The 24,469-nt window shown below is 36.9% G+C and overlaps 1 protein-coding gene across 6 annotated transcripts in view; it reads right to left on the minus strand.

Moving 5' to 3' along the window:
* KDM4C (lysine demethylase 4C) overlaps window positions 1–24,469 on the minus strand; it is a 403,798-nt gene that overhangs the window by 182,773 nt on the left and 196,556 nt on the right. For 5 of the 6 annotated variants that reach the window (XM_089913225.1, XM_089913224.1, XM_022573685.3 and 2 more), the window contains 3 exons: window positions 9,165–9,358; window positions 5,987–6,225; window positions 3,278–3,591 (listed from right to left, as the gene is read on the minus strand). In XM_089913225.1, coding sequence (XP_089769351.1) covers window positions 3,278–3,591; window positions 5,987–6,225; window positions 9,165–9,358 — 747 coding nt within the window. The remainder of the gene's footprint in view (window positions 1–3,277; window positions 3,592–5,986; window positions 6,226–9,164; window positions 9,359–24,469) is intronic. The other variant, XM_022573686.3, reaches the window with a different exon arrangement.

Genomic DNA, 24,469 nt, shown 5'->3' on the forward strand with positions numbered 1-24,469 from the left:
CTAGAGCCTGTGCTCTGCAGCAAGAGAAGCCACAGCAGTGAGAAGCCCATGCACCGCAACGAAGAGTAGCCCTCACTCACCACAACGCAGCAATGACAGAAAGTCCGCGCGCAGCAATGAAGACCCAACACAGCCAAAAACTAAATACAAATTAAAAAAAACAAAAACAAAAACACTATCTGGGGACTTCCCTGGTTGTGCAGTGGGTAAGACTCTGCACTCCCAATGCAGGGGGCCCAGGTTCAATCCCTGGTTGGGGAACTGGATCCCGCATGCTGCAACTAAGGAGTCCTCATGCCACAATGAAGATCCCGCACGCTGCAACTAAGACAGGTACAGCCGAAATAGATACCTAAATATTTTAAAAAAACAAAAAAAAAACACTATCTGTAGTGCAGGGTATGCTTCTCAAACCTACAATAAACTCAGCAGTTAGCTAGTTTTCAAAAGTTCTTTAAAACTAATTTAAATTTAGGATTATACATTCATAACAAAATAGGACCATGGCATTTGGTCATGTGTGACTATGTGGCAGGTTATTTTGCTTTCTATCCTCACACAGGAGGAAATACTGCCAAGGTGAGCCTGTACTCTTCCTTCCATTCAAAAATGAATCGCCACTTCTCTGAGGATCAAACAGGAAATCAAAAGTTGTTGCTGTTGTTTAATATGGCACATTACTGTCATCTTGAAACCACTTAAATTTTACGTAAAATCTTCTGTCCTGAGCTGCCCAGGCTACATTTTCCTTTCAAAGGTAAAGGAAAAAGTCCTGTGCATCCTGACATCTTCCAGGCAGAAACTACTTACAAGCTTTCTTGCCCATGCAGCAACCCCCCAAAAAAGGCAGGGGTGTGGTTAGAGAAAGAGTTCGAAACTAGTGGGTTTGCATCAACATTTGACTGCAAAAGAAAGGAGTCTCAGGAATTTCCCAGTAAGCTGAAGAAGCAGAGCCCAGAAGGAGAGAAACTATGCTGACATCTGACACCAAAACAGAATTATGAGAAAATGTGTGAGAGCATTCTAATCAAAGCTGGGATCACAAAGTATAATACAGGGTGAGGTTTACCTGTAGTTTATAACAGCTAAAAATTAATGTGAGGAATTATAACTTAGTCAACAATAACAAATATTTACTAAACCCTTACTACATGCCACACTGTTCTAAGAGTGAGCTACAGAAGGTCCCTGCTTCCAAAGGGTGCAATATAGATTGGGGGTGGGGGTGGGGGAGCACAGACAAAAAACAAGTAGAAAATAAATATTTATGAAGTACTATTAAGCAATAGTAATAAAACAATAAAAACAATAAAGCATGACAAAGAGTGGAAAGAGATGGGGAGAAGGCTATTTTATATGGGGTCATCAGAGAAGCCCTTTCTGACAAGAAGACATTTGGGTGGAGCCTTGAGTGCAATGAGGGAGCGGTACATTTAGCTCTCTAGGGGAGGAGTATTTTGGACAGCAGGGATAGCAGGTAAGGTTTGAACACATTTGATTTATGCCAGGAAAAGCATGGAGTCCAGTTACAGACAGACAGACACTGTTTAAAACATAACTCAGTGTTTCTTGAGAAGGTTGACTAAAGCTGACTGCTACCAGCATACACGTAGCATTACGCTTAATACTAAGAAACACTGGTCACATTACACAAAAATGAAATGGCTCTGTATTACTTAGAAGGACTGTCTGACACCATGGTATGAGAAAAGAATACCACACAGCCGTTTCTGATGAGAGCAAACCAAGGCCCTCAGCCCTCAACAGCAGCACTTGCTTTCCTAGGCAGTCAGGCTTTGTTCAGAGAAATGACAAAGATGAAGGTTAACAGCACTGAGAATCCAACTGCCTCCACTGAAAGCGAGTAAACAGAAAACTTACTTTCCGTTCCATTCTAGTTTAAAGAAGCTGACCAAATATAAACAGGCATGTGACTTATTCACCATTCTAGAATCCCAATATCTATCCAGCTACAATCGCTATGTGAAATTAAGTTGTAAATTTTATTTACTGGTATGTGAATACTATTTTCAAATTGCTCAGCAACCTTTTCAAATAAATTAGATCATATTTTTCTATTTCTCAGATACTTCTGAGAAATATTTTATAGTTCAGTAGGACGATCATGCATAAAAATGATAAAAGTTATTGGGTGAAATTAGGAAATCATCTATATTTTATTGGACATTTTAAAATTACTTATAAACAGAGTATTCCAAGTTGATGTCTTTATTTACTCTCCCTTGCTACTAAAGCTCCAAAAGGCCTGTGATGAGTTGAAGTGACCAGGAGCAGTCCGGAAGTGGGTCTGTTCAGTGGCCGGCACAATTTATCAGCTCCAACATTTGAGGCTTCCCTTACTCATCCACTTGAACTCCTTTCTCAAGTTGTGCAGGTCAAAAGAGGTTACCGAATTATGACAATCACTACAGGTAGTCGTAGCTTGGCTGATACACTCACAATCTTAAAGTTACAGTGAAAGTTTACGCTGAGAGCATATGATATTAACATCGTACAAGAACATATGAGAAACAGGGAGGCCCTATGCAAAGGGTTAGAATGGGGAGGCTGGAAATCAAGAGGGATCTTGAGTTTTCCAAGAGGCAAAGGCCTGGTTCCCGCGGTGGGCAGGATCAGAAGGGTCAGCCTGGTCCTAGATTCAGAGTCCATGAGGAAAGAGTCAGGGAAAAGTATGGCCAGATGAGCCTTAATCTTAAAATAGAGGCTGTGGGAAGCCTGCAACCCAGAGGTATTAAGCATTGGCAGAAGGAGGCCAGAGCCCTGCAGCTGAAATTATTTCCAGCCTGGCTACTATTGGAGGTGACAGAACCGCTCTGTATCTTGACTGCGTCAATGTCAGTACCATGGTGATATTCTACTATAGTTTTCCAAGAAGACACTATTGGAAAAAAAAAAAAAAAAAAGAAGACACTATTGGGGCAAAATGGATACATAAGACCTTGTTATACTATTTCTTACCACTGCCTGTAAATCTACAATTATCTCAAAATAAAGAGTTTAGTGTTAGAAAAAAATTTTAAGTAAGAAAATTAAGCTCCAATATGTGGCCAAAAGTCCCATGTTCTCTGAATTATTACCATGTGAGCCAGACCTCACAGAAGGCTTACCTCCCGGTCATTGAAAGAAATATGATTAAGACCCATAAATGTGAAATGTTATTTCTGCCCTAAAGCAAGATTTGGATGCACAGCATTCTGTTTGCAGAAAGTGCCTTGACAACATAATAAATATGGTAAAAATTGACACTGCCACATACACTGGGGACTTTGAAGCCATTTCTCTCTCCACTGGGGACCTCTGGGACTTCCCCAGGTTCAAGGCCTACCCCATGGCTCTCCACATCACTCTCTTCTCCCTCTGTCAAAGCACTGTTACTCTCCACCACAGAGGAGCACGACTCAGGTGACTTTGGCCATGGAAGCTTGGGTGGCTCTGATTCCTTAGACATAACATGGCCACTAGACATGGAATCGTCAGCATCACTGGGATTTGAAGGCGGAATTGTGGCACAGGTTTGGTCAGCCTCAGTTTTGATTTTCTCTGCCACAGATGTGCTTAGGCAGACGTTTCCTGAGGAGTAAAACAAAAGACTGTTAATAAATCTTACACTGTGTTATTGCTGAGAACTGTTGAACTATTCTCAACTAAATTTCTACCATCAAACTTTCCCTCTAAATTTCCACTGAAGACCTGAGTGGGAAAGGTCACCAAAGCACCATGCAGCCTTCGTAATTGTTAAGGTGGCAAAATAATATACTTACTGACAAAATAAGGGATTTAAAAAGAGGTTCCACTGCAGACCAATGTCAAAAGCCAGGGCAATAGCAATAATTACCCAAGCAATAGTAAGTTGAGATCTTTCTAAAAATAAGAATTTAATTCCAATATATGCTACTGACGAAACATTCCAGCTCAGAGGATGTATCTCAAGAACACAGGTAGGGACTTCCCTGGTGGCGCAGTGGTTAAGAATCCGCCTGCCGATGCAGGGGACACGGGTTCGAGCCCTGGTCTGGGAAGATCCCACATGCCATGGAGCAACTAAGCCTGTGAGCCACAACTGCTGAGCCTGCGCTCTAGAGCCCACAAGCCACAACTACTGAAGCCTGCACGCCTAGAGCCCGTGGATCCACAACAAGAGAAGCCACCGCAATGAGAAGCCCGTGCACCGCAACAAACAGTAGCCCCCGCTCGCAGCAACTAGAGAAAACCCATGCGCAGCAATGAAGACCCAACGCAGCCAAAAATAAATTTATATTAAAAAAGAAAAACCACATGTAAAACTGTGAGGTCGAATAAAATTTATTTCCTACACTAATCCTGCATCATACAATGACAGCATATGAAAGGAGAAGAATATCACATGCACTTCTCTCCTACAGCCATCTCTATTCACCCTCCTCCCTTCCTTACACATACACGCACACGCGCACACACACAAGCATCATTTCACCTATCACATAGTAGCTCGGATGCTGCACCTAGCCAAGTCCTCTATTAAATGCTCTGCCAGGTCTCAAAACCTGGAAGTCCAAATGCAAGAGACCAGGCAGTGACACAAATAATAAACCTCGGTACCCTTAGCTTAAACTACCCAGTAATTTGTAAAGTAGTTAATTTAACCTGGTGTGATTAAAAACAACAACAACAGAAAAAAAACTACGGCGAGAGATTATAAAGAAATATCCGTATGCACTGCATAACTGTTCTCTGTACTGCTTGCTATTCCCTTCCCTACCTTCTTTACTTTCTATTTTCCATGTGTTCATCACAAGTCAATTCAGATATCACCTACTCCAAGAAACCTTGCCAGTCCAGCCTCCTGTCTATTTCAGGTCTTTCCTTGGTATTCCAGGAACACCCTATGCCATCGCTACTAGTGGCACTCAGCACACTAGATAGGAATTATATATTTATTTGTCTAGCTCTCCAATTAAATATAAACTCAGTGAAAAAAATGTCTATGATTTAAACTCTATTAACATAGATATTTCAAGAGCAAAAGGTAGTAAGAATAGAGAAGCAGCCAAGGATCCGATTAACTAGGACAATGATCAGGACTTTTTCTTTTACTCTGAGTGCAATAAGAGCAAGAAGATGGGAGGGACAAAACAAACCACGTCTTTTAAATGGATCACTATGACTGCCATATGGAGAACTGACTAGTAGGGGTGACTAGAGTGGACACAGGCAAGACAGGAAGGAAGTAATTTCTGCAGCAGTCCAGACAAGAGATAGCGTGCCTTGAACAAAGAGGAAGCAAGGGGGTGGCTGGATTGGGGAGAGTCCCACAGTTGAAGGATTCAATAGATGAGGGGTATGAGAGAGCGACAGGAATTACCAACAAGCTCGATTAGGAAAAGGACAAAATCTCCAACAACTATTAAAGAAGCAAAGCATTAAAACAGTTTCAGAGAAATATGCTATAAAAGCAGGGAAAAGCAAAGCAGTTGAGATTTACAGATGACGGCTTTGGTGCAGAGAAACAGCCAGGGGACTATATACACATTTCACAGGACTGAATGATGTTTGCTGTTCTTCTGTAAAACCTTAATCTTTATTTTCTTCCTAAAATTAAGTCGAAGCTCAGAATCTGCAAAGAATTATCTATAATTGGTTTTCTCTATTCCATGTGAATTCAAGAGAAGCTTTCCAAAAAATGTATTGTATATTATAAATTGAGTTGCACTAAAAATAAATTTTTTTCATTTTAGAATCTTCTTTTTTATTAAATGAAATAGGCACTGCTGGCTGCTTGTCTCAAAATTCCATTACCCGTAGCAGTGGTGCTTCTGATTTTCATAACACTCCCTTGGCCTTTTGATTGAGTTACCGCATAGTTTTAGATAGCTTATTGGTTAAGCTACGTGGAAAAGTAACATATCTGCCCTAGTAAACACAGATTTAAGGCAGATCAACAATCACCTACTACTAATATGTGAAACATAATCAGCTAGTTTCTCACCTGCGAATCTGATATTATCTGATAAATTGTGATCCAGCTGCATCCTGCTAGCAGAGGCCTCTTCCTCTGAAGGTGCTTCTGTGTTTGCTAGTTTCACTGCTTCTTCTGGCTTTTCACTGTCCTTGAGCTCATCTGGGTCTGGGTCAGGAGTGGGGCCCTCTGCCCCATCAACTGCAGCTAACACTTCCTCATCTTCCTCATTCTTAGGCCTCTTAGAGTGAGAACCACTGCACTGGAAGCTTTTAACAAAAGAAGCTATAGTCAGAACACAATATTTCCAATGGACAGTAAAAAACATATATACAAATATTATTTTCACTTAATGAAAAAAGAGAAGAGAAAACTGATTTTTAATCACATTATACAAAGATAATCTTCACGAGGAACAGATCAAATTGAAATGTTAAGCACAGTTTTAATAACAATTTACTAAAAATTAAAACAACTCTAAATTGTTAAACATTATTGATTATTAAATATTATTTATTATTAAACATTATTGGAAAATCACTTAAAATTTTATAACAATATTAAAGCTCAAAACAAAAATAAAGTGAAAAATGATGACATAAGGATAAAAGCAAATATTATTTAGATAATGAAGAAAGAAAAAGGAAATGAGGAGATTCCATAAAGCTGTTGTTAAAATTTGAGTAGATTATTTACATTCCAAGGTGAACTGGTGGCTATATTTCCCTGAGTTTCGTACAATTCTGAAATATGCATGAAAAGCATTAAGGTTAAATGCCAATTATCATTAGCTAAAGGAATTAAGAGAGGAGGAAGGCAAACCATATGTATTTAACATCCTATATCAATGTATTATTTATTTTCAGAGTGGACGCCATTTTTAAAGTTTTCCTCTTCTAGTATTTTCCAGCAAGTCACTTGATAGCTTTGTTGCAGATGCCTTTTGTATGTGACACATTTCCAACACTTTCATTTAAGAAGAATTACAACTCAAATCAAAACGACATGTACTTCAGAGTACACACACACACAAGAAAACACATTAGTGTTTTTCTATAGGAAGTCACAGATAAGATAAAGGGGGTAGCCAGGGATAACCTATGTAAATTAGCTTTGGCTGCTGCTGGAAGTAACAGTATTGGTATCATCATCACTTTATTGAGAGCCCATGCAGTGGCCTATGTGGAATATCTCTACATTATGAATACCACAGTACACTTCCAATAAGATGGCTGACATCTCTTTGAGATTTCAGTGAATCATTCCCTTCATTAGATTTTCCTAGATATAGCATATTACTTAAGGGAGATCAGCAAACTCGATGATCAAACCACAAAGGTGAGCATAATAAACAAGCCCCTTAACATTAGGCTTTCTAACTGGGTGAGCGAAGACCACTGATTATTTTAACCTACTGAAAGGCACTTCGAATCTGTTCAATGTCATAGATCTATATTCAGTGTCAACCCACAAGGACCACTGTGGTTAGTAACTAAGAGACCAGATCATACACCTAATTAGAGTACTGTTTTCTGTCCATTAAAGAACAATTCTCAAGATGTGCTCTTGGCTACTGAACTCAAGACTGACTACTGCCTCCTTCCACAGTGAACTTTTTTGGCAATGCGGATTCGCACATTTACAAAACACAGTGACTCTCTAAATCGGTGTTTCCCAAACTCTTCGGAATGCAACCCACAGTAAGTTATACATTTCAGATGATGACACAATACACACATACACACATGCTCACACATGTCATGAGTTAATACTTACCCTTACCTCATGGGAAGAACTACAATGCATTTTATTCTCTTTTACTTCCTAATTTTAAAATGTTGTTCCTAACCTATTAAATTGATTTGAAAACTAAAAGTTTGAAAATTACTGCTGTAGACTATAGGGTGAACTAAGAACACCTGGGTTTTAATTCTGCTACTAATTAATTCTGTGCGTCAAGAATATCTCTTACAAAATGCTGGTTTGACTCCATGTTCTTAAGGTTCTTCCACTCACTAGCATTCTAAAATAGCAGAAAATAAATTGTCAGGGGGGGTGCGGGGGGGAAGAGAGAGAGAGTCAGAAAATAAGCAACAGAAGTGTGGGCAAAGACTTAAAATTGCAGTGTTATTTGGTTAGTAGCAAAAAACTAGAAACAAGCTACAGGTCCAAATACAGGAGATTAAATACATGCAGGCATTAGAAATTACGTTGTAGCAAATCATTCAGTTACATGAAAAAATATAAAACTGGTCATCAAATTATTAATAAGAGCATGGCCCCAATTTTGGAAATGTATATAATATTATATAATAAATAAAAATATATATGTAAAGGATATATACAAAATTTTAACACTGGTTATCTCTGGATTGTGAGGTTATGGGTGATTTGGGACTCCTTCATTATTCTTTTCCTTATTTTACAAATTTTCTCCAATGCACAAATATTACTTTTACAATCTGAAAGAAAAACAATGAGTAATACTGGAGAGTAAAAATGTAATATAAACCTGGAAAATATAAAAGTCTAAAAAGGTTGCCTGAGGATCTGAGCAACATAACACACACCCTATTTAATGTGTTTTAAGACAGCAAGATGACCACAACAGGCCTAAAGGCTTTTGAAATGGCACTGGCCACAAAAATGGAATGTAGATTAAAGTACACAGGGACAACCACGTTACAGAAACACCACATGCTCTGATTTACATCTTGTGAAAGAATAAAGCCAAGTGTGTATAATGTAGCAAAATATATAGGCATCCCAATGAGAAAAGTAATATCTGAGATGTTTGAAAAATGAAAAAGAAAACTACTAAAAGTCAAAATCAGAAGCAAAATTAAAAAGTTGGAAATCGAGTTACTGAAGTTGACAAAAATAAGGAGATGAATAGAGGGCACTGATAAATCTTTAAATACATTAATGTAAGGGGTTTAGAAGGTCTAGAATTGTTCTATTTCTCATGCATTGCAACTTTAAAAATATTCTCAAATACAATATACATCTCTGTTTATATTCTATTTATTTATTACACTTCCAAAGAATTGAAAATACTTTGCGTCAAATTTTTCGTAAGATATTAAGTAAACTGATGGTGAATAAACAGAAAAAAAAAGCAAATAAATAGTCTTTGAGAACATTATGTTCAAGGACCCATTTTAAATGAGTAAGTACAAGTAGGATGGGGTGTGGGCAGGATCATTACCTCCTGGATGCTTTTCTTACTTTCCTCCTCCTCTGCAGCCATGCTTTTACTTCAGGGGTGGATTCTGGAGTAGGCTTCGTGTGATCAATGGTATATATATCCTTTCCTTGTTTCCAAAGCTGGTATCTGTCTGGCTGAAATTTCCTCACAAAGATATCCATTGAAATTTTCACCATGTCTTTCCTGCAGGTGCACTGAAACGCAATGGGGTTGGAGTGCTTTAAACATTTTGCTAACTACAGAAAGTCACACTGAGTTGTCCTTTGAATGTACCATACACGAATACTTAGTCACTACATAATGGAGAATAATGTTTTACATTTTCAAACATTCAGTGAGTAGGGACTTCCCTGGTGGTCCAGTGGGTAAGGCTCCACACTCCCAATGCAGGGGGGCCCAGTTTCGATCCCTGGTCAGGGAACTAGATCCTACATGCATGCTACAACTAAGAAGTCCGCATGCCGCAACTAAGTCCGCACGCCACAACTAAAAAAGATCCCACATGCCACAGCAAAGATCCCGCACGTGCCACAACTAAGACCTGGCACAACCGAAAAATAATAAAAATAAATAAATGAAATAAATATTTTTTAAAAGTTTTAAGAAAAACATTCAGTGAGTAATAAACTCAATTTCTTCTGAATGGAGGTGATAACCTGTATATTCACATCTATAAACAGTAGAATAAGATGTTAAAATGCATTGCAGAGTTCTTGGAAACTGTGTACCAAGAACAACTGAAAGGAAAGAGCACACATTTGAAAGCATGCCTGCAACAGAAGGATTACCCTCCCAGCACAAGGATGCATCAGTGAGCTGAATACTGTAAAGCTGAAAACCTAGGTTGACAATGAATAAAAGTAGCTAATAAATGTGTGGTTAGAATAATTTAACCAATGGGGTGAGATAAATTTTCTCCAAGATATATTTTAATCACATTAATGTTTATTAACAAATATACTCTCACAAAGTAACCAACAATTAGGAGCAAAGAAACAGCCTCTTCTACATCATATCACATGAAACACCCACCATCATATCCACTACAATCATATCCACTAGAAAGAAGGAATAGTGTTAAGAAGTTCAAAGAAAAGATTATTTTGAATCCACTAGAACTTTGATTCTCATGAATACATAGTTAGAAGTCATATCATATAAAGCAAGTTTCCTATAAAGACCTCACACAGGTTATATTGTGTCTAGGTTAGTACTCCATGCAATGGAACAGATAGAATTCAAATAGTGAAACAGAGATAGTCTCAAAGATGTAACATTCCTTAACCATCCCTAACACACCTGGCAACAGACTGGTTGACTCAATAACAGCCTTGAAACAGTAAGTCTTTCAATATTTTGGCAATACAATTATCATCTCCATGCAAATTAATTTAAAATTTCCTAATAATCTCCAGCCTAAAACTTCCTCCAGAGAGTTCCAATCTTGCCTTGAAAGTTCAGGAAAAAGAAAAAAGGGAAAAAAAAAAAAACAAAAAAACAGTTCAGGACACAGCTAACAGTCAGTATGCCTAAAACCAGCTTCTCCAAATACAAACAAAAATTTTATTATAAATGATATGACAATCCTTCTATTCTCCTATATTCACAATCAACATTTCCTAATCCCTCCCTTGTCTTCTACCCCTAGAAATCCAGTCTGTCATCATCTATAATTAGCTTTTCCTCTACCTGCAGAAATCCTTTTACCAGGACACCTTCACTGTCAGATGCTAAAACCTATCATAACAAAACTAACTAATTTCCCTGCCTGCAGTCTCTCCTAGCACCAATTCATCTTTACAGCTGTCACTTTAATCTCCCTCAAATATCTCATAATCTTTCACTTCGGAGTTCAATAAGGTGTAATACTCTGCTCTGCCTTTAAAATAAAGTCCTGAGCCCAGCATTCAAGGGCTCTAAGCTTGGACTCCACTAGTGAGATTTCCAGGTTTCTCTCCCACTGCAAGTCAACATGAACATTCCTCTTCAACCCAAGGAGCAGAGTCACCATAAGCTTCCTTACCTCAGTGCTTTTGCTCCTACCACAATGCCTTCCTGCTCACCATTCTGCCATCCAAAGAAAATTCATCCTAAACACTGAATGCAAATTGTACCAATTATTCTTCTGAATGGAGTACTATTTATCTACACCACTGCTTTCTATTATTAGTTAAGTACAGGCAAACTTCATTTTAGTGCACTTCGCTTTATCGTGCTTTGCTTTATCACGCTTTGCTTTATCACGCTTCACAGATAAAACGCTTCTTACAAATTGAAGGTTTGTGGCAACCCTGCATCAAGCAAGTCTATCAATTTTTCCAACAGCATTTATCAACAGCATTTGGTCACTTTGTATCTCTGTGCCACATTTTGGAAATTCTCGCAATATTTCAAACTTTTTCATTATAATGGTGATCTGTGATCAGTGATTTTTGATGTTACTATTGCAAAAAGCTTACAACTCACTGAAGGCTCAAATGATGGTTAAGCATTTTTTAGCAATAAAGTATTTTCTAATTAAAGTACGTACATATTCTTTTTTTTTAGTCATAGTACTACTGCACATAATAGACGGCAGTACAGTGTAAGCATAACTTTTATATGCGCTGGGAAACCAAATAATTTGTGTGACTCGCTTTATTGTGGGGAAAGGAACTGAACCCACAATATCTGAGGCATGCCTATAAAGAGAGAGTTCTAAGTCATTTTTACCATAATTAGCTTAGAAATATGGAAAATGAGGATTCTGAGAAATTTAAAGATATTTTGGTTTAAGACGCAACCTTTCACTAAAGGAAGAAATGAAGTTTAGACTCACCAGCAGAGACTCTCTTATTTTCGTATAGTGTTACTAATATTTGCTTCATGAAGAAAAAGGAGTGGACAATATAAATGATATAAGTTTCCACAGCAAGAATTTTGTCCTAGATTTTAATTTCCCATTTCTCTCTCCTAGAAGTCTTGAATTTTATATACATGCAACAAGATCTACCACTCAACTGATTGTTTGACTCAATACAAGAATACGTGTCTTAAATTATAGAAATAGAGAACAAATTAATGGTTGCCAGGGTTAAGGGAGGGGATGATGGTGACAGGGAACTGGGTTCAGCTATAAAAGGGCAATGTGAGGGATCCTTGCAGTGGTGGAAATATTCTGTATCTTGACTCTATCATTGTCAATTTCCTCTTTTTTGATATTGTACTATAGTTTTGTAAGAGGTTACCATCGGGGAAAACAGGATAAAGGATACACAGGATCTACCTGTATTATCTTTTGCAACAGCATGTGAATCTACAATTATCTGAAAATAAAAAGTTTAAGAAAAAAATAAACTCTAAGACTTCCTTAAAATAAAACATATGTATGTCTTGCCTTTGATTTTAAGTATTCAGAAATAGAGTCATAAAATACCCAAAATAATGCAAGGGAACAATGCCAGAGTCAAAAATAGTTGAAGTAAACTTCAACAGCACAGAGAAAATCTACTCTTGTCAGTAGTGACAAATAATACACTCATCTTAAAGCCCTAAAGATTAGATGAGATCATTTAATAGAACATGCTATGTGACTTTATTAGTAGGAACGGAAGACATTAACACTCCCATTTAGAAACAAAGAAATTTACAGACTACATATTGGTACAAAGAGCAATAACCAATAATAGGTAATACTTCTCAAGTAATCTATTTTGGATATGAATTCAAAACACTAATAAGAATGGCTTTTCTTACTGTTTCTTTTAAGAACATTCATACTAGTTATGTAATATGTAATGTATGTAATGGCTAAGTCCAAATTTAAAGGGAATCGTCAATAGTCTGTTAAGCATTGAATTCTTCCATATTTCACCACCCTAAGACTTGTTACACAGAATCATGATTATTTGTTCCTATCTCCCAGGAAATCAAATTCAGGCTCTCCGTTATTTATACTGAAAACCAGCAATCTAATTTCAAGATGAGAATGTTTCTAAAAATCAACAACTTTCTAAGGCAGCAAATACTCAGTCATATGAATTGTAGAATTGGAAATTTCATATAACCACAATATATGATTAATAAAATAAGAAGTTGATGTTTAATAAAAACCCAAACTGAGCTATTACTTTAACATATTTTCTTTGTGACACACAGGATGGCTAATTATGGGAGGGAAAAAACCTCTCATGTGCAAATGTCTGATAAGGAAGGCTTTGAAGGTATGCAAAAATGTGTGAAATTATCCTGCTTTTCAGTCTATTTATAACAATTAAATGATAATTAGGAAGGAACTAAGGAAAGAATAGCTTAAAATACGATAACAAGCCTAATAGCCACTTGATGTGGCTGTTATGGGTTAAATTGTGTCTCCGTCTCCCAACCCCCAAAAGGTATGTTCAAGTGCTAACCCCCCTCAGAATGCAGACCTTATTTGGAGAAAGGGTTATGGCAGACTGAAGTAAAATTACATAAGGGGTTACTGGAGTAGGGTGGGACCTTAATCCAATGGGCCTGGTGCCCTTATCAGACAAGAAGAGACACAGACACACAGGGGACAAGGCCTTAAATTGGTCTGACTACAAGAATATAGAGGTTCTTAGTGTTATTAAATTTTGCCTTACTGGGAAAGTTGAAGCAACTGAGGAAGTAAGAATCAGGCTTCTGGTATAACGAGGGGTCTTAAGAAGGAGAAGTGCACAGAGATTTTGAAGAATCGAGAGCAACTATGACCTTGCAGGGGATTGAGAGATAATGTGAGAGGACTGGGCCCTTGTCATGGGTGGAACCCACTGCGATGCACATCCAGCTCCTGGTTGGGTCCTTCCTATCAGACTCAACTCCTCGGCTTCCCCTCTTGAAGAAACAACAGAAACTGAAGGATCAATAGAAGTCAGGCATTTACAAGGGGAAACACCATGACCCAAGTGAATCCTGCCAGGTAGGATACTGTAAGGTAGAATAAGGTGAGGGTGGGGGATGAATTCATGTGACTTCTCTACTGTATCCCCCAAAATGGGGCCTCTTATCAATATAAGAGCTTGCTGTTAGATGGCTCCATGTATGTAGTTTCAAGAGACATGAGATACTATCAATCTCAGAATTAAAAACGAATTTTCTGTACATATACAGGAAAATGTTCTCTTTTTTACATACAAAATTCCAACGAATGTCAACCACAGTATATCATAGCCCAAAGAGGATAAATAATGTTTAAATTTTTCTTATGAATTATTAATTTCCCAACAATTATAAAAAGGGACCAATGCATAGATGAAACAGATTTACTGAACAGGACAGTCAAAAAGAGGAAAGGAGCCAATGATGGCAAACTCTTGTTTTGAATATTTATAAGTGTCTGATGAAGCATATATTGCTGTCTGCTGTTGCCACATGAGTAGTGGGTGTATCTTAAAACCTAAGAACACTGTAAGTTACTGTCCTTTATGATAACCACTTTAATTGTACTTAACAATGAAAATGACTCATTTTAAAAACACAAACAAGAATATCAATTCCTATTTCCTTCAAAAATTCAAATCAATAATTGGAAAAGTTAGGTTTTTATCAAAATCTAGTCCCCCTCCAAGAAAATTATTGTTTTTGAAGGTTATCTGTTAATTATCTTCAAGGTACAACCAAATTACTACATTAAATCAGAAATACAGTAAGAAAGAAGCATCCATTTCCTATCCAACACATAGCAAAACTGTCTTACATCTCCGAACACATAAGCTATGAAAATATGGGACTGTGTATCAAATGGGAAAATGCCAAACCTTCAATGGAATCACCATTCATTTGCTTTGAGAACCCAAAAGTTGGTATTACCAGTTGCCCTTTGAAAGAACATCATAAATAAAGAATAAAGGGAAGAGAAATATTCTCCACTTCGTTGTTTTCTAACAACACACTTTCTTTAGCTATGACAACAAGAATTAAGAAGAATGTGTTATTAACATAATTAGACACAACTATTCATTATTGTTTACTCTAAGTAATAACAAAGATACTACTTAGGCATAGCAACCTCTTATTTAACCAAGAATGTGACTGATGGTGATAACTAATTAGAGCCAAAGTCAGTAACTAGGCCTGAAATATAATTATATTCTAAACCATCAAACTACCTTTTATAGTAAATAGATAATTTAGCACTCAGGAAGCTCAGATACCTCATTGGAAAAAAAAAAAGGTTTAGACAATTCTAGCACTAGAGCATCAAGAGAAATCTTTGGCCAACTGATCTATGATTTACTCTTTATTCTTCCAGATTTACATCTCTTTCATTCCTTCCTATTCTTTAACCCTTTTATTCTTTTTGTTTATTTGTTTGTTTTTAATCCTTTTATCTGTTTTCAATTTAGTCATGTCCAAAACCTAAAAATTCTTCTTTCCCTTCACATGTAAAAAAATAACCTGCTGGTAAATTTGTTAGCATTAAAACAAACTATGTTACTATCAATCCACTAGTGCTTTGGAATCTCTATCTTCATTTCACAACTACATAAACTTACATCCAATCTACTGCATCATACCAAACTTATAGAAGAGAAAGGACCCAGCTCTTTGGAAAACTGCCACACTGTTAACCCATATTAAATTTGCAGAAGTCCAGGAACCCCAGACTTTTTCTGGTACAATTATACTTAGTTATTTTTCATTTCAAATATGAATGAGAAACAAAATTTTCCAATATGCACTCAAATTTTTAAGGTAGTATTTCTGATCAATATTTTCTGGCATTGTGTTCCAATAGAGAAACCACTCAGTTTTTACAGAAATTAATTATTTTAACAAAAACATGGCCTAATTTAAACGGTTGCTAAGAATCATTAAATAAAAACAATTTTAGAAAATAAATGCACTATGCAGTCAATGAAGCCAACATCTATTGACAGGGTATTATTATACTATCTGTAAAGTATCTAACCTGTTGAGATACAACAAAAATTTTTGAAGGAACTTTCATTCTTTTTACATTCACCATACAATTAAGAATGAATAAAAGTATTTAATGTGTTGACTAACTGTAAAAAAATGTAAAGGAACCTATTTATATTGAAATTATTTCAAATAAATTTTTTTAAAAAGTAGAATATTCTACTCTGTAGTCAATTCATTCTATTATCATAAAATTTTCATTGCCAGTTACAAATCTGAACAGAATTTCACCCTCCTTGGAGTACTCCAAACAGATCAGTATTTCTTAGCTGACTCAAAACTAAGTATACATTAGAAAAAGGGGAATTCAGAATCAGTATAATGAATGTAGATGACTCTAATATACATTGTGCTGAGCTAAAGAAACCAGGCAATTTTAAAGTCCACAATGGTGATTAATCCACCAGATTAATGAATACAACTATGTTTTTAATATGATGAATAAGCAGTAGCCACATTGCTCTATCTATATACTTGTTGAACCCTGAACTGACTACAGCTCTTCTACTTATTAGCTGAGTAAAAATGGTAAGTCTTGAGCTCTGAGAATGCTCCCTCATATAAAAATGTCTTCCTGGCTCTCTCACAAAGGTTCAAAAAATTTTAAGTGTAAATACACTTGATCAGCCGAGCTCCTTAAACGTGATTATGATTGTGATCCTCCCAACCCTCTTCCTCACAAAATACTGAAGGAAACTCAAAATGCTGTTGTAAAGCAATGTAATGCTTTAAAGTTTCAGTCTGGGCTCAAATACTTATATTTTACAGAACTTATTTTCAAAGATGGTAGAGCCATGGGATTCTTCAAATGAGCTAAAGAAATTGCGTGAAATTAATGTAACAGTAGAACAGAAAATGCCCCATTTCTTGCCAGTTCCTATCTATGGAACATATTTAGGCATCCATCACTGTACACCAAATGGGCCTCCTTCATCCCTTGGTCATATGTAATGCCCATTATAATATTGATTTACTTCATCCGTGTACTTATTCAATCATTGCTCATTTGTTCCTGTACCCTCTTCATTAATAATTTTGGGAGAAAATTATTATAATTATCTTAATTTATAAGTATTATTTTAATACAAGAAACAGAGCTGTTAAATACTTAAAACTAATTAAGGTGAAAATAATATTTGAACAGCACTTTGATTTCCTGAGTAACATTTCATATAATATCAGTCAAAGACAAGTAATAGGCTATTTCACCAGATCACATGAAGAGTAAACTATATAATTATGTTTACACTGACTGCGCAGGGAGATAAAAGAAATACAATTCTAAGATCAGTATTAATCAACAATGAAAGTATATAAAGAATGCAAAGGTCATTTCTTTTGTCCTTATATCCATTAATGAAGCAAGTTCTGCAGGAGACCTGCACATCCCTTGTTTTTCCCCGGACTGCTCTGCAGAGCTCACATAACCCTGATGTTGTCAGGGTGCACAAAGCATTTAAAGGTTCTGGGGATGCCAGGATACACACCCAGAGAAATTTTCTAAATGTTTTGTTCTCATGGACATAAAGAAGAAAGTAGCTTTAAAATATCCCTAATGGGGCCTTCCCTGGTGGTGCAGTGGTTGAGAGCCCGCCTGCCAATGCAGGGGACACGGGTTCATGCCCCGGTCCGGGAAGATCCCACATGCCGCGGAGCGGCTGGGCCCGTGAGCCATGGCCGCTGAGCCTGCATGTCCGGAGCCTGTGCTTCGCAATGGGAGAGGCCACAACAGTGAGAGGCCCGCATACCGCAAAAAAATATATATATCCCCAATGACCAAAAAGATAATCATATTCATAGTAAGAAAGTCTGATACCACTACTAAATTTCTTATTCTCACTTTAATAAATCATTATTGTGAATTATTTCAGATACTTTTGCCATATCTGACCTTCCCCTCCCAGTCTATTTTAAACCATGAAAATATACATTGTGTCTGTCTTTCTGAGAAGTACATTCTAGTTGTCTAGAGGACTGGAGGCCCTTAAAAATATTTTTTCAATAAATAACCTTTTATAAACGTATGAGGAAACAGAGGCTCAGAGAATTTTACTTAATTTGCCCAATGTCACACTGCTAACAAGTAATACAGCCTTTACCAGATTCAATCTAGAATAACTGCCATACTCTTAACCAATCTACTGTGGACATTCAAAACCAAACCATAGTTAACACATTTTAAATGGTTTTAATTTAAATATGGGCCACATTTTTCCATTCTAAGCTTCTTTTTCTATGACCCATAACCAAGTTGAAATTGTAGTTGAGAATAAATGCCTGGATCTCATTATTTTAGCTTTTTATGCATGACATCATGCTGTACTGATAGAGTTTATCCAGTCTAGCTAGCAACTTTCCGAAATATGTTTCCTCCGCTCTCCCTACTTTTAATAGATTCAGATTAATTTCTTCTGAATATTTTCAGGCTTCACCATACTTTATAAGGTATATCTCCCTTACAAAGTAAGGCAATTATAAAGCAATTTAAGGTATGAGACTAGAAACTCTATCTTTCTGACCCATGGGAACACTGCTCAAATAGACAATGAAAAACTATGCAAAAAGAAGGGGAATGGGCTCAAATAGCTTGCTCCAAGGGTCTCTAAAAAACTGTAGGAATTATTTTCAGAATTTCTGCTTCTCAACACTTAGCTAAGTATCTGATAGAAAGGTTAAGGAAGTTCAGAGTTACAGACATTAAACAATCTACTCCCACTGTGCCATGTAAAACACAGCATGAAATTGAACTCTTTAGTACTGGGGAACAGATGAAGTTATTTTGTTCTGAATTCATGCATTGCATGTCACACACTTTATATGGGTGATAAATTTGGGCAAGATCAGATAAAAAATGGGGCTCTGCAGAGTCCTAGGGATCTAAGTGATTTATGAATATAAATATTTGCTCCTAAGACTCTGTATGATCATATGCGAGAGAGCCAACAGAAATACATAGAAGTATACAACATATAATCCTTCTCCCAAGATGCTCAGATACACTGACTTTTGAATCTTGCAAATAATTTTTAATGACTAATTGGACACAATTAGAAGTTCATCCTGCACCTGGAATGAACCTTAGGAAATAAAAAATCCACTCTAATTATCATAATTCATAGATGGGAAACTGAGGCACAAAAATACTAAGTGACTTGCTGGATGGCACAAGGATAGTGAGTGGGAAAAAAAGTTCAAGTGATGCAAGACTCATCCTACTTACCAGCATCTCTGGGATTTTCAGCTTCCCATTCACTGAGCCACCAAGCACATAGGAACACGCTGAGTAACTCAAGGGGTTGAATGCAGAATTAGCCACGCCCCAGGTTTCACGATAGAACACTGGCCATGGTAAGAACCATCTGACTAATGCTGGAGATGTTCACTTCTGTGGAACTGGAGATGAAGGCAACATCCTCTAACCTTTTTCCATCTTTCTTTGTACAGTTCAAACACTATTATCAATGTAGGAAATATGATTAATAAGTAAATACCGTTTTTCTAAAGAGGAGAGGGAGGAGCAAATGAGGAGGAAAATGAATAAAAAGGCCATGTATGCATAATGTAATCCCCAGAATGGAAGCTCTGGATAGTACCACTGTCCCTCAGTATCCTTGGGGGATTGGTTCCAGGACTGCCCTCAGACACCAAAATCTGCAGATGCCTAAGTCCCTTATATAAAATGGTATAGTAAATATTTGCATATAATCTATGTACATCCTCCCACACACTTTAAATTATCTGTAGATTACTTATAATACCTAATACCATGTAGCGGCTATGGGAATAGTTATAAATACAATGTAAATGCTATATAAATAGCTACCAAAGTGGGCGGCAAATTGAAGTTTTGCTTTTTGGAACTTCTAGACTTTTTTCCCTAATATTTTCAATTCATAATTGGTTGAACCCACAGATGCAGAACCCGAGGATTCGGAGAGCTGACCATATATATCAAGGGTGCTCTCGCTTAGGAGAAACAAAAATAACTTGTTGTTTTTCTAATAAATTCTAGGTTACCACATTTTTAAATCCTATGTGTCATACTGAATTTTTAATATATTTTTCAGGAAAAATGAAACCTTTGTTTATTTAACAGTCATGTCATAAACACTACCCCACACTCAATGCACTCTGATCACATGTCTCTTGCCACCGAAAAAATTCTCTGGCACTGTTTCCAAAACAAGAGACAACCGGATGAAAGCTAACTAGGTCAAAAAATTAATGCCTTTAGGAAGAAGTATAATTTATTTCAGGCTTTCTAATGTTAACAATATGATTGGAAATTTAACATTAAATAATCAAAGGAAAATAAATAATTTTGTTGGAAATAAAATTATTTAAATTGACAACAGATACTCTTTCAGCAATACTTCCTTAGGAAACCACACAGCACTATAAGTAAATAATTCAGCATCTCAGATTCATTTCATCTGGCAATTCCTGCATTCCCATTCAAGTGTGAGAATATGTCTGGCACTGCTATTAGCTTTTCTGTTATTAATTTTGTGAGATGATTTAAAGCAGGGGAAAAAGGTAGATATATTCATTAAACCAGTAGAAAAACAAACAGAAGATAGAAAAACACACAATGGATTTGTATTTCTTCAATTTCTCTCTGGCCAAATTTAGAAAACCATAAATAGGAAAGTCTATGGAAAAACATTTCTTATAAGAGGATTCATTGTTATTCTAAGAAATTAAGATGGGAAAAACAGGATTTAAATCAGTTTAAGGCCAATAGGGATCCAACATGCAGAACTAACTTCCATGACTATTACTATTATTTGCTTGACTTTAGACTCAAAAATAGCAAAAGATGGCTCCAGAGCCCACGAGCCACAACTACTGAGCCCGCGTGCCACAACTACTCAAGCCCGCACGCCAGAGTCTGTGCTCCGCAACAAGGGAAGCCGCTGCAATGAGAAACCCGCGCATCGCAACGAAGAGTAGCCCCTGCTCGCCTCAACTAGAGAAAAGCCCACACTCAACAAAGACCCAACACAGCCAAAAATAAAATAAGTAAATTTTTTAAAAAAGAAATAATGGCTTAAATTTTTTAAAAAATAGCAAAAAATGAAGCTGCATTAAACCAATCTGTGACATGTTAAGAATAAATCATGCCAATGACTTAGCAACACAGAACTTTTAAATATGTAATAAAACTTTTAAAATATGAATAATCTGTGACCAGTAATTTAACAACTGGGAACTTATCCTAAGAAAATAATTATTACTTAATGTACCAGCTTATGTTTAAGAATGTTCATTTCAGCAGTGGAAATGAAAAACATTTTCTAGAAACAAGAGGGTATTCCTCTAAACAAGAGGGTATTCCTCTAAAAACTCGTGGTATAACTTACGGAAGAACATTTAGAGATATGGGAAAGCATTACCAGCAGGTGGAGAAAACAGGTTACACATGATCATATATGTAATATATACATTTATCTACCTATAATGCACAAACATATGTTAGAGACTGATCCATTTCCTTAAATCTGATACTGGGGAGAGCAGTGTGGGGACAGAAGTGGTGGGTACAAGTAGAAGTGGGTATGGCATGAGGAGGTTGCTTGGACTAAAGCTCTACACTTGGAGTGGAAATATCCATAAATAGATGAATCCCTTTCTTAAGTGATGAAGTTTCTCTCTCACTCTTGATCTCTCTATATTTACCCAAACCAGAAGTATTTCATTTCCTAGCACCTTGTTCTTTTCCTTCAGGTCACTTATAACAATTTTTAATCATATGTTTGTATGTTTATTTGGTTAACATCTATTTCCTGCCCTAGAACCTACATTCTGTGAAGATAGGACTCAGATCAGTTTTACCGTCACCAACACATAGTATGTGCTCCATAAATACTAGCTGAATGACTGCCAAACACTAGAATATTGCCCTTAATGTAAGAAGCAAAACAAAAATGAAAATGAATCTAATGTTGACCTTACTATATTTGAATTATTTACTTGCTTCATTTCTATTTACATAATTTATTTAAAAATTGAATTACTTTATCATTATGTAGAACCTTTCATTAGAAGACCTCAAAGTATTTCATTAGCAAATATGAGGACTCTGTCTTAATTAATGGAAACGTCATAAATGTTAAGGAATGCTTTTTTTTGTCCAGCAAATGACACACAGCTACAAACTACAACTCAGATTTCTAACTTTATACCCACTCTCTAAGAATTTGGTTGATACAAATAAAATGTAGAATTGTCATTGTTGCAATGATCATTAACAAGCTCTGGACAAGATAAGTCCTTCACTACCCGAGGGGCAATGGGTCTACTGATAAAATCTAGAAAGTGATTTGGTAGGATGTGTTCTATTTTTACTCTACAGAAACTCATTAATCAGTCTAAATGTTTAAAAAAAAGAAAGGCTACATAATAAATGCAGTTTTAATGATCTACATTCCCTCATATTCACATGTACTTTTAAATATATTTAAATTCAAACTGGACTGAGTCCAGAAAGTAATCATAAACACAGCCGATATCAGCCTCAAATCCTGCCAAGTACTAAAGACCACTCCACTTTAAAACAATTATATCCAACCAAACTTCTGGTGCCAAAATAAAGCCCCCTATTTGTACAACTTACACAATAATCAGAGTAAAGATTATTCATCTATATGTGTAATAAGAAATTATTTCAGGGCTGTAGTTTCACTTATTTCCTCAGATGTGGCTGCCTACTACAATCTATCACTGTCAAGAAACAAAAAACCAGGAATGTTCTGCCTTCTCTAGTGAATAAATACAAGCTGTAGCAGTGACCCTTTAAATCAAAATGCAAAAACATTTTTCCTCATGGGGTTGGAGAGACCCAACTAAAGGGGAGAGGAAGGTAAAGCACTGGGAATGGCAGGGTTAGGACACTAGTTCATCACTTCAGTTTTGGTTCATTTTACATTCCAAGAATTGTTGCTGAGGTCTTCTGGAAGGCAGGGCAGGGGTCAGGGAGGACTTTTTACAGCAATAAACAGCTATCACATACCACGTCTGCTCATCCTTTGCCTTTTTACTTTGTCCAAGAACATAGGAAATAAGTTGTAAATGGCTTCCCAGTACTCTAATTCCGTGTGGGAAATCCATTCTGCTGCAAACTGTCCACCTGATCCTTACAATCTCTGGCCCAAGACTGTAAATGGCAAGCCTTCCCTTCCAAGTGCAGAAGCACGAAGTCTACCCTACCACAAGCTTTTATCTCCCCTCTCTGTGAAATGAATATGGAAAAGAAAACTAACAGTAGAAGGCCCATTCCTTTAATCAAATATTAAATTACATCCATTCTCAATTCAATTTAATACCTGTGCTGCTGAAATAATGTCCAGAGTAACAAGCTATGACAGCATTCATTCCACAAACATTTCAGTGCCTAATATGAGCAAAGAGGTATGATGGGCATAGTTACCAAACTTCATAAACAAGCAGCTACATGAGGGGGGGCAGAAATCTGGAAAAAGTTTGCAATTCTCACCATTGGTTAAGTTTTGTGAAACTGAATAGGGCTGTTTTTATTTATAATTTACTATTCATTATTTAGTTTGTTCAAAAAATTTTACTGGGCTTCCCTTGTGGCGCAGTGGTTGAGAGTCCACCTGCCGATGCAGGGACACGGGTTCGTGCCCTGGTCTGGGAGGATCCCACATGCCACAGAGCGGCTGGGCCCGTGAGCCATGGCCGCTGAGCGCTCCGCAACGGGAGAGGCCAGAACAGTGAGAGGCCCACGTACCGCAAAAAAAAAAAAAAAATTTACTGAAATTGATGTAGCAGGATTAAATCACTAAATTTTATTACGTGGTTCACTCCTAAGACTTTTATTAGGATGTTTTCTGACTAAAAAAAAGCACTAAAAACAATTTTCCCCCAGGCCCAGGGCCTGTGTTTTAGGTGCGGCTGGACGGAGCCAATCAAACATTCCATCCCAGTGACAACAGTGACTGGTTCAGGGATCCACACACGACCCAGGTAGGCCAAGGGGATTCATCTCAGGACTTGTTCCTAGTCTATTAACCTAGAAAAAGCCAACAGCTATCTATGCCACAACATGGGGAACAAAAGCCTGAGAAGGAAGCCAAGTGTGATAAAAGAACCAGAGAGAAGAAAGTGCAGTAAGAGGATCCAGACAGATATTTGAAGATATACGTCAAGGAGGTAGAAGGCTGCGCCAAAAGGAGGTGGAAGGCTACAACTTTTGAGAATGTTGACCCATTAAGATCATCTTAAGACAGAATCTACACACTTAACTAAGTACATGACATATGCAGAAGAAAAGTTAAAATCATCTATGAGCATAGGAAGGATTTTTAAATCTACTGCTCCAGACTGTTACTGGAAATGTATCTACAATTGAAACCAGAGCA

Source organism: Delphinapterus leucas, chromosome 6 (assembly GCF_059928025.1).
Source record: "Delphinapterus leucas isolate spDelLeu-1000000601 "Yukka" chromosome 6, BTC_Dleu_Yukka2, whole genome shotgun sequence".
Classification (NCBI taxonomy): domain Eukaryota; kingdom Metazoa; phylum Chordata; class Mammalia; order Artiodactyla; family Monodontidae; genus Delphinapterus; species Delphinapterus leucas.